This window comes from Chlamydotis macqueenii, chromosome 5 (assembly GCF_036417535.1).
Source record: "Chlamydotis macqueenii isolate bChlMac1 chromosome 5, bChlMac1.mat, whole genome shotgun sequence".
NCBI classification, from domain to species: Eukaryota; Metazoa; Chordata; class Aves; order Otidiformes; family Otididae; genus Chlamydotis; species Chlamydotis macqueenii.
Window position 1 is genome coordinate 53,464,494 of NC_141560.1, and position 11,135 is coordinate 53,475,628.

At 45.5% G+C, this 11,135-nt stretch overlaps 1 protein-coding gene and 1 non-coding gene across 2 annotated transcripts; both read right to left on the reverse strand.

Moving 5' to 3' along the window:
• Positions 1-4,781: 4,781 nt before the first annotated feature.
• Positions 4,782-10,341, reverse strand: RPLP2 (ribosomal protein lateral stalk subunit P2). The gene is made up of 5 exons (XM_086749175.1): positions 10,212-10,341; positions 9,512-9,635; positions 7,432-7,480; positions 5,652-5,750; positions 4,782-5,238 (listed from the first exon to the last, which is right to left on the reverse strand). The coding sequence occupies exons 2-5, from the start codon at positions 9,632-9,634 to the stop codon at positions 5,162-5,164; spliced, it is 348 nt and encodes a 115-aa protein (XP_086605301.1). The 5' UTR covers position 9,635; positions 10,212-10,341; the 3' UTR covers positions 4,782-5,161.
• Positions 7,151-7,283, reverse strand: LOC147600584 (small nucleolar RNA SNORA52). The gene has a single exon (XR_015258850.1). It is a non-coding gene; the product is annotated as a small nucleolar RNA SNORA52 (small nucleolar RNA).
• Positions 10,342-11,135: the final 794 nt, after the last annotated feature.

Here is an 11,135-nt window from a genome sequence, read left to right on the forward strand (position 1 = left end):
GCCTTCCCCCTACAAAATGTGCCGGTTCTTAGAGGCCTCTGCTCCAAGTTCTTGGGAATTTCCTGCAAATACAGTCGTTTGTTTTACCGGACACCAACAAGAAACACAAAAAAAAAAGCTAAGGAGCCAGAGGGAGGTAAAGCTCAGCACAGCTACACCAGAGAAAAGCAACCCCTCTCTCTCTTTTACAGCTTTCTCTGGCTCTAAACTCAGCAAAACACACACAGTTGCTTACCTTTGCTAACCTTCTTTTAGCAGTTTTCTCTACATGCCTCTAAGCTCACCGAAACACTTTACCTTTGGTCAGGGCAACTGCGATTTTCAGCAGCACTTCTGCACGAGCAAGCCCACGGTGTTATCAGCTTCCCACAAAGCAGCACAAGATGGGAGGCCAGCGTCATTAGGAGATCAAAAGAGATTTCAGAAGCTGGAAAGATCCCCACAGACTGTAGTCATTCAGACAATTAGATATGTGTAAAAGTTTACAGGGACATCAAAAAGATCAGCACAAGAGAAACAGCTGCTCAACTCAAAGCAAAGAAGCAGAATCAGCAGGAGGGAGGTTGGGGGTACAAAACAAAAAGCATTACTAATTTTTTAATAGTCAACATGGTACAAAAGCACTTTCTACTTAAGTTTAAAAAGTAATTTAAAAAAAAGACTTAACTAATATTGGCATAAATCTATTTGCCTTAGTTTTCTTATAACTGGTCAGAAGTTTCTCATTTGAGACACTTACTCCTGTCCTTCACAGTGGTCAGACGAAGCAAAGCTAGACCTCCCCCCCTCAGGAATTGCACCAATTATGTTAGAGGAGCTCATCCAAGTAGCCCCTCTCCTGTTCCTTCTCCTCCAAATGTCCTTTCAAAGGCTACAAGGGAGGCTTGTACCCCTCCCCTTAGCAGGACCATCCGGGCTGTAAGAACAGCTGCCTACTGCCTCACAGTCAGCTGACTGAAGCAACCAAACTCAGCAGGTCACCCATGTAGAAATCCAGAACCTGAGCTGAAGTTAGGCCCCATACTCCAGCTTCTACAGACAGAGTGCTTTTTCATTAAACATTTGTGCTTTCCTTCCGTCAGGCAGGCAGGAGTCCAGCCTTACCTTTCTTCCAGGTCTTACCCTGCAGCCCACCACCTCCCCTAGCTGCCACGAAGTACCCTTGATACATATTAGCTCCATCCTGGAGCACCTGAAGAATTAACCCCACTAATCTCAAGTCCCCTGTTTATGCCCTATACCCACCCTTCTTTTTCTTCCTCTCGTACCTCTACTTGCTTTTGTCATTTCCTTGCTCCCTTGTGTCTGGCGTGGTTGCACAACCATTGCCAGCCCTCTTCTCCATCTGGAGAGGTGAGCATTGGCACACCTGAGCCTTAACCCTCTTTAAGACCAAACAACCTTAACACCCTTGGCCCTTAACGCCAAAACAATCATAGTGCTTTCACCCAGTGCTTCTGGTGACAAGGAAAGGTATTTCCATGTAGCCAAACCCAAAGAAAACATTGTCTTGCATTTTCCAGAGCAAGGACTGTGCTACAGAAGGACTAGTCAATGGGCTGTGAGTTTAGCAGAAGTCTGTCAAAGCAGAGTGCCGAACCTTGTTAGCACATACCTCCCTAAGACTTGTAACTACAAGAACAGCTTTGTTCTTGAGCCAGCGCCGCTTCCTCTTTTTTCTCAGTGTTTCACAGACCTTAACATTCCTTCTATGATTGGAAAACAGAAATAACAATGCTGTGACAAAGCTGGGGTTAGTTTCAATTGATTTCCCCACTGCAGTCTCATCCTGAGTTGTTTACATCGCTCTGCCTTGGCCCTCCAGGTTACCTATCTGCGGAGGTTAATGCTGCGCTGTTGAAACAAGGTAAGGAAATAAACCATGGGAACAGTAATCTCTTACGGACTGCTGCCTGGGTACTGGCACTAGCAGTCTGCCAAACAACTGTGTTTTTCTCCAACACAAATAATCCCTCTGAACTAATCTTTTTCTCCTCACTAAGAAAGTACTGCCGTAATCCTGCAATTGCTCATAATCCTGCAATAACCTGGGCAAGCAAGATTTACATGGCAGCTTTTCATGTGAATTAAACTCCTATCAGAATACTGCAGGTTCACTTGTGCCCTCACACGTTATGACGCCACCGAGAAAGCTGCTCCTGAAATCCCTTTTTGTTGCATTTGTTTTCCAGTCTGATGAATGGTGAGCAGTTAGTACATATGAGATAGTAACGTACAAGCCAACAATCCATTGTTTTTTCAGGTAAGACCTTGGTTGTTGGCAGCCAACATGAATTAATTTTAAAGGGAGGCTGAGAGGCGGTCTGTTACACTGTTGTCTTCGGCGTGTTACTTTCATAGTCGCCTGTACTCAGCAAGATTGGGCCACTGGTCATGGAGCGCAGCCTGAGTTCTGTTAGCATTGTTGGAAAGCCTGACTTTGATATATCAGACAATTCCATGGGAAGCCCTTGGACTTGCTTCAGAGGTGCATCTCCTGAGCCAACGGAGCAGTCCCCTTATCCTTCTCTCTTGGGACTGAATTATCCTTCTAGGAAAGCTACTGCAGATACCTATCTCTGCCCCACGTAAGTCAAACCCACGGAGTTCAGCAGGGCTACCTGCACGTAGCAGCTTGCAAAACTGGGCCTTAGTAGCAAGAGTGAAACCACTTAATTTGACAGTGGCCCCAGGGAGACATTGCTTATTACTTTCCAGTGGCGTCCAGGACATTCTCCCTGCTTTCCAAGTAGCGAAGATGTCACGTCACTCTCTCTGCCCCATGGTGTTTGTACAGAATTATTTTCAGTCAGAGCTGGTTTGAGATGGCGCAGCATTTGTATCCCAGTGAGGAAAGCTCACGTTTCAACACCAAGCCTATGACTAAATCACTCTCCCTCTACCATAAATTTAGGAACGATCGGTTCCCAGTGTAACCTCCAGGCAAAAGGCTATCCTTTCCCTTCCTTTTAGTGCCTTTGAGCCTTTTAAATGAAGTAATCAGGAAAAATCTTTTATAGCTAAAATTCATTCTGCAACGGTACAGACTGGGCCACCACTCCAAGTGTTTGCAGGCACTAGTTTTCTCTGAGAGCATCACGGAATATGATGCATCCACCCCAGTGCTACCCTTGCCTTTGGAAATTATTGCCAAGTCTGAAAAGGCATCAGTGACATTTGACAATTCAGAACAGTGTCCGTAGAGCAGGAATCTCAACTCCTTCATAGTTGAAGCTCACCAAGACCAGCAGAACAGAGTGATGAACTACATCCAGAGCACCAAACAAATCTGCAACAGACTTCCAGGCACACCACTGCTCAGGTACAAAGCCATCAGGTGGCTACGGCCTTGTAAATAGGTATGGGGGGAAAAAAGCTTAAAATGCTTTGATTTTGCATTCAGAAGAAATGTTAACTGTCCAGAGGCTTTAGCAAATTCTGCAAAATGTGTGTGAAATCTTGGATTAGACTTGTACCCTGGACTTCACAATACCTACAAGGTTGCTAATTAAAATACACTGCCTCTCTGTGGCAGTGTAACAGTGCTTTCTCCAAGAGCTGCCCCCAAAAGTTTATTCTCTAAACAGTTTACCAAATGGGCTCTCCTTCTCTTCCTCAAAGCAGATTAAGTGACAGTAGTTTTCATCAAAAAGATGCACTTTCAGGAAGCAATTTAAAGGAGATAAGCAGACACCTAGCACAAGATCAGGTCCATAACTCAAGGTTTAACAGGTCATAGGGAAAAGAAGTTAATCTAGATGTAGCTGTAGTCCTCTTGGGTGTGTTCTTCCCTTCATCACAGTAGCCAGGCAGCTGGCACCACAGGTTTGTCTCATCACACAGGCATGGGCACAGCCAAACTCATGGAATAGCTCAGCGCCACTAATACAAATTCCTTTGTGCGTGGAAAAAACCCTGCTGAGTGGTGTGACAGGGCAGTTCCCTCCTGTGAAAACACTGGCTTTACTCTTATAGCGGCCAAGCAATATTTCAGGGTGGAGGCGGCAGGTTACCTCTCAGAAAAACCACATCCAATAACCACCCTTTTTCAGTGATCTGAGACAGACAAATCAGCAAGGAAAGAAGCAAGACATACACCTGCACCCCTTCCAGTGCCAAACCAGAGCCATTACAAGTCTGAAAGAGAATGAGAGCAAGCACGAGCAGTTTTTGTTACTGCCACAAAGATCATCACACTAGGACTTAAGAAACAAAGTAGATGAAAGGTATTGGCATCGTTACCTCCATAACTCACTCTTGTGGCAGGCACAAAAAAGTAGCAAGGGTTAGTTGCTGAAATCACAACCATTTTGAGGTCTGAGAATCTGACTTTCAACTGCTGTTTTCCTTGGCTGCTATGAAGTAATGGGCGTTTTCTCTCAGTACACCACAGGGAGATAAAAAGTTTTTCCTACTTGGATTTCACCCATCTCTCCTCTCAGAGGTACTTGCCATGCTTTGTCCAATGACTCATAACCAACATAGCAGTATCAACTAGTGCTTTTTTTTTTCCCCAAAACAACTGTTAAAAAAGCTTCACAGTACAGACTGGTCCAGGACACCTCTTTTTGACACTACCTGTTGAGACTTGGCATGGGAAGATCATCACATGTGCTACTTGTACACACTTACTTACGGTGACAGCCAAAGACCGCTGTAGAAGTCAGTGGACATTGCCTGCCAGAACTGTCTCCTAAAACACACTTTATAAAAGCAAAATTTTGCTGTCAGACCTGCAATCCATTCAGTTTCATATATTTTGGAATTGATTAAACAGATCCTGAAAAATTAAGTCCTTTTATTGCTGAATAGGACTCTTTCTTGAGTGACTGCAATGGCAAAGTAGTACGGAGAAGGTGAGCTTAAGTTAACATCAGGCAGATTCAGCTTCCACACACTTTTTAAGAAAAAGGAGTCTCAAAACAAGCGTCCAGGTTTACACAAGCTTAGCCATTTCTTAAGTACTTTAAGAGAGCTGAGTCTCATGGCTTGTCATAAAATTGATATACATGTTTCAGACAGAGACAAAAATCAAAACTTTGTCACAGCTCTTTGAAGAACAGCTGTCTGAACCCAATAGCACTTGTATGGTTATAATAACATACTAAAAAAACCCCACATTTAAAACAAAGAATTTTAATAATTTCTCTATAACAAATAATTAATCAAATAGGCCGAATCCCATGTCATCATCAGATTCTTCAGATTCCTCCTTCTTCTCTTCTTTCTTCTCCTCAGCTGAAGGGAAAAAAAAAAAAAAAGACGAAGCCCATGGTCAATATTTACATTTTTTGCACCACAGGTTTGAAAGATACACATTTTGGTGTTCTCAGCTTCCATATTATTGGTATTTCACCCTCGATGGTTCATCTCATTCTCTTTCAATAGCCAAATACAAACACCGAGGGGGGACAAAGACACCACTACTGAAGGGATGTGCTTTGCACAGCGAGGTCTGTTTGATTCTCGGTTCTAAGCCAGACCAGTTTTAAGGTGGATAAATAGCAAACACTTCTGATTGCCCAAGAGAAAAGTAACTGTTCAGTTTGCACTTCAATCACACAGTGAAGTGCCAAAGTGGAAAAGCCTTGACATTTCGAGTCCATTTTTAAGGAGCTGCCCTGTAACAATGCCTCTCCACCCATACTCACCAGCAGCAGGCGCAGCAGCTGCAGCAGGAGCCGCAGAGCCCCCTCCAGCAGAGACTGCCACTGCTCCTCCGGCTGGCATGCTGGCAAGTTTTCCGTTACCTGAGTGGGACGGAAGAGAAAGTATTTAAATTCTTATCTCCAAGCACAGAGGTAGGGTGAAAAGGAAGAGAAATGAGAGTGCAGAAGAAACAGATACTGTGTCTCATGGACTGAAACTGTCACTATTAGCTGAAAGGAATAACAGGCTGCACCCATGATAGGAAAGTTTAAACTATTATGTGAAAAAAAACCTCAAGAGTTTAAGATTCACAAAGGCTTATCCTGAGAACACTGACAGCACATTATTAGTAAGTTTTCTTCTGTACACAAAGTCCCCTATTTTTTTTTATTCTACAACTGTCATACAACAATAATGGCAAACACACCCAATTTTACACATACAGAAAAACTGTGTGTTTTCTGAATACAGCATCATAGCCCAGAAATTGTTTGTTGATTTCAATATACCTCAAAAATAACGTATGAGCAGCACTGGCTTCCCCCCCCACCCGTTTTTGAAGGGTATACAGAACTGCGAGGGCATGACTGGATCACAGGAGTGGAGGAGGTGGGAGAAGAGATGTATTTACGGCAAAGAGTACGGCATTTTAAACAAATTCTCCAGCACCTTATGAACCCTACTGCATGTCCTTAGAGATCAGCAAACTGACTTCTGATTTATGCTCGTCTTTGGAAAGTTAGCTAGTTCTCTGGCATCTGCCTTTCACATACCAAGGCTCCCTTGACATTCAGAGGGCGCGTACACAGTATGTTTGCCTGTATTCCAAATTCTGGGAATCAGTTTCCAAATAATTGTTAGTTCAAGCTCCAATAAACTAGCCAAGTAAACAAACATGTTTCATATTCATGTCAATATGTTCTAGGAAACTATTTAAAGAAGAAGTATTACAGAAAAAGATAGCGTGTGTTCTAAGCTCATGCATAATGGCTCTCTTAGGTCTTCAGCACAGACAGAAATGTCCAGTTACTGCTCGTAACAGCAAGGCCAGGCAAAGTCCTGGCAACCTTTAAACAGATATATGCCTAAGAGTTCCCCTGTGCCTAAGTACTTGCAAAAACCCAGAAATTAATCAGAAATCTTTGCACTACTTCAGTTCTGCATTATTTCAGCCCTATGACCCAGTCAGTTAATGTTAAAAGTTACTGTTTTGGTAAAAGCCAGCAGGTAAGAGCAGAAACTTCTACAGAAGTCAGCACTCAAGAGTCCTATCTTAGAGAAAATGAAATGCCAGACTTCGGGAGCTCTAGAAGAGATGTGTACTGAAAAGGCGTGTAATAATCACAGAGCGTGTAACTGTACCCTTAATGTGAATTGACACTCACTTACATTTAACGGTCTGTTCTTCCTGGTTTACATAATTGATGCGTACAAGTGCATAAACGCAAAGAAAAAAAATCTCTCAGAGAACTTGAACAACAGCTAATTCCTCCTATGATCAACATGTCCAGAAAACTACGTCATGAGCAGACCACCAGGAAGCTCACGCATGCTTAAGTTTTCCAGTTTAATGTGGTCCACAAGCGAAACCCAGCAGGTACAGCCACCAGCCCGCAGGGAATTAGAATGGACCTGGATTTCAGTAATTTCAGCGCGGAGCTCCTCAACTGCAATGCTAAACTGATGAATAATACAGGGAGTTGTCAGCAGTTTTACACTCTCAAGTCTACGTTACCAAAATAGTAGAGGCAATTATCTCTGACACTCAGAGACTGCACTTACCCTGAGCAATTACATCCTCGATGTTTTTTCCATTCAGCTCACTAATAACCTGTGTAAATTAAGTTTAGAGTGTTAATAGTTTCAAAACAGCATGAGCATAAGCTACATTTAAAGAAGTGCTGATTAATCATCACGTGCAATGCCTCCATCCTGCTGCTCACACAGCCCAAATATTCCTTATTTCTCAGTGGAAGGAGTAGGACATTGAAATGAAAACTTCAGTTAAGTCTTTCATACTTTTCTGTGAAAGCTTCTGCATGAAATCTGTTGGAATAAATTCATAATGAATCCAAGGACCTTGCAAAAGAAGGATACACAGATGTTGTGGAGCCAATTAGAAAACCCCACAAACGGTCTGTTACTCACTGAGGGACTGTTAACACATCTTGCTTAATACCCACTGGGAGGTTCTGAAGAACTGGGCCCTAGACCAAAAAACACAGGGTCCTGTTCCTAGCGCTACCAAATGTTACAGCCAAGCTGGCCATTGTATCCTTGCACTAGAACAGAGTGTCCCAATTTCAATTCTACTACCATTGTTGTATAACCAACAATGAGGAAAGCAAAACATAAAGCAAAAAATTGCTAAAGCAAGCAAGTGCTTAAAAAAGAAAAAAAAGAGAGAGAGAGAGAGAGAGAGAATGTCACAGACCTCTCTCTGGCAAGGCCCTGCTAGTGCTGAACACTGCAGAGCAGACAAAGCCAAAAGACTTTAAACCAAGAGCTTTTCAACAGGCATCTCCTGCTTATACAGACTGCACCTCCTGCAATCTGTGAAATGCCATGCCTGCATGCTTGCTTCATCTGGGAGGAAGGTGTTTGACTTCACTAGATTTACACTGGTGTAAGATACAGCCAGTGTAAATAGAAAAAAATTAATTAGTCATGACCAAAACAAATTCCAGAGAAGCTTTCTGGATACTGGAGGATCAGAGAAATCAATTTATGAAAGTATATGCAAATAAACCCTCACTGAAATTTTTCACAATGAGGTTGGTGAAGCACTGGAACAGGTTGCCCAGAGAGGTGGTGGATGCCCCATCCCTGGAAACATTCAAGACCAGGTTGGACGGGGCTCTGAGCAACCTGATCTGGTTGGAGATGTCCCTGCTCCTTGCAGGGGGGTTGGACTAGGCAACCTTTAAAGGTCCCTTCCAACCCAAACCATTCTATGATTCTATGAAATGTAAAGAAGCGAAAGCCGAAAGACCTGGCATTTAAACAGGAGCACTGCGAGTTCAAACCAACATCCCAAACCATGACAAGGATGGTTGGCTCAGTGCACCTATTGTTTGATTGGGCCTAGTCTCTACTGTTTCCAAGTGAGGAAGTGACTTGTTTTTCCTCCACCTCTCTGGAAACACTGTGCATGCAAGTATGGGACAGGCAATAAGACCATTTTTTGTGGTTTTTTTTTTTCCCGTGGCCATTTATTTTTAAGCCCACAAGACTGAAAGTCTATTATATCACAAGAAACATTCTAATTAAGATACTCTCTTAAAAAGTCTGTTCTTCAACACAACCATTGCATCACTAATTTCAAAAATCTTCCTACATATTATTATTTAATACCTTTAATGTCTGTGTTATAATTTGCCTTTGTTTCTTAGTCAAAGAACAAATGCTTCTTTGTACTACACTAAGTAAGAATTTATTAGTGAATATCAGGCCTTAAAAAGTGTTAGCTTTGGCTCAGGATTGACCAAAAGACAAAATTAAACATTAAGTGCAAATTATACACTATGTCAGAACAGAACTTGTTTTCAATACATACTTGATCTGTAGCCACCATCCCCTTGGAAGTTATTAGATCGAACGTCATAAATTATCAACAACTGACCAAGCTCTTTGTGGAGGACAGGTGTTAAGAAAGGCAGATTTCTACAAAAACGTTGTAGAAATTGTTTTGATTGGTTAAGCAGTATTTTAGAAATCACACATGTAATGATCAGGGAACGTCTGAAGAAAACAAGACTAGATCGACAGCATGGCAACTAAAGAAACACTGAAGCCAAGGAAACAACTCCAACGTCTGATGCTGACTGGGACATGACCATCTGCAATTAAGAGGCAATGCCACCTTATTCATGCGTTCATCATCTGTCTCAATGCCGACGCTGTCGAGGATCTTTTTCAAGTCCTTTGATGTGGGAGACTCATTGCCACCGAGGACTGCTAGAAGATAAGCTGCAATGTAACGCATTCTGGAAAAGAAGAGAATTGGCTGTTCAGTGCTAGTGACAAAGCTATGCGTTCAGAAAAAGTTTATATCTTCACTGGGGGAAGCAAAATTCACTCTCCCGGCTACAACTGTTTTGCTCTGCTTCTAACAGAAAAACCACGACGGTGTACCGGTCTCCTGTTAGCACGGGACCCCGCACAAAGCTGTCTGTGAAACACTGCAAAGCCGCCGCGGCTCCCACCCTGCCCCAGGCTCCGGGCCCTGCTATCCGAAGGCCCGCGCAGCTGCCCCGGCCTAACTCTGCTGGAACCGCACACCTCTCCCGAAGAAAGGCCGCACAGCAGACTCCCCAACACCTCTTCGTCCTCTGGACGACATCCACGCCCCAGCTCCCCGTGGCGCTCGCCTAAGCCTGTCCCGTCCCTCCGCAGGCCCTGGCCCTGGCCCAGGCCTAGGCCGGGCGAGCACATGGCCGCCATTTCACCCCCCCGCCCGACGTGGTCTCGCCCAAGCCCTGCTGGCGGCCGCGGGCAGGAGAGAGCGCGCCGGGAGCGACCATTCCCGCGGGGGAGGGGGGAAAGGACCGCCGCGCGCTTACTTGGGCGGAGGCGGCGGCACCGGAGACAGGCCTGGGACGTGCGCTCCCGACGGCGGCCCAGCGGCGAAAGGGAAGGGGCGGTGCTTCGGCAACGCCTTCTTCCCGTTACCCCTCAACAACGCGCGCTGCCATTGGGCCAGGCTGACGGGGAGCGGGCAGGCCAATGGGGAGCTGCGGACTTTGCCGCTGCCGCACGGACGGCCGCCGCCCAGACGGTGGCGCATGCGCAGAGCGGGGCTGTCAGCCGCGTCGGGGCGGGGATGTCGGCCGGTGACGCCTCAGCACAAGGCCGCGGCAGCTGATTTTCTGGCTTCAGGGTTTTTTTTTTTCCCCAAACTGGGGTCGGTGTGCCCTGGCGGGACGCGCAGGCCCCTCCACTGAGGACAAGCTCTCACGGGAGGGAGGGAGCGGCCCGTCCTGCTGCGGGGAGGCCGGGAGTCAGAAACCCCGCGGCACGGTCTGGCCGTGGGCTACAGGAGTTACCGCCCGCGCTTGGTTTGCTTGATTTCCTCCTGGATTAAGGAAATGAATAAATGTGAAAAGTTAACATTGTGCCAAAATCTCCTGGACCCAAATAAACCGGGACCGCTGCGGCAGGAGCGCTGTGGGAGGCTTTGGCCATCCCTGCCTTGCTGCCCCAGAGGCTCCCCAGAAACCCCCCGTGCGGGTCAGAGCGCTCCCCGCTTCTCTGGTAACTCGGGTGCTACCAGGGAACAACCCAGTTCCCGGTTTTCTAACTGAGCAGGTGCTTCAGAGAGGCAGGCAGTGGTTAGCGCTTACTCCCCTTTTGTGGTTTTGTTAGTGAAGGGGGGCCTAAGATGGTAGCTTCTGTAGGAAACTGCTGGAAGTCGCTCCCCTTTGTTCAGTGGACTCGGCCGGGCCTAGGGCGGACCCGCTGCTGGCCAAGGCCGAGCTAATTGGTAG

Coding starts and splice junctions, on each gene's coding strand:
- RPLP2 (XM_086749175.1), bottom strand. CDS start 9,634: ATGCGTTACATTGCAGCTTATCTTCTAGCAGTCCTCGGTGGCAATGAG. Junction 7,481..9,511: donor ATGATGAACGCATGAATAAG/GTGGCATTGCCT, acceptor TAATTTACACAG/GTTATTAGTGAGCTGAATGG. Junction 5,751..7,431: donor CGAGGATGTAATTGCTCAGG/GTAAGTGCAGTC, acceptor CGTCCCACTCAG/GTAACGGAAAACTTGCCAGC.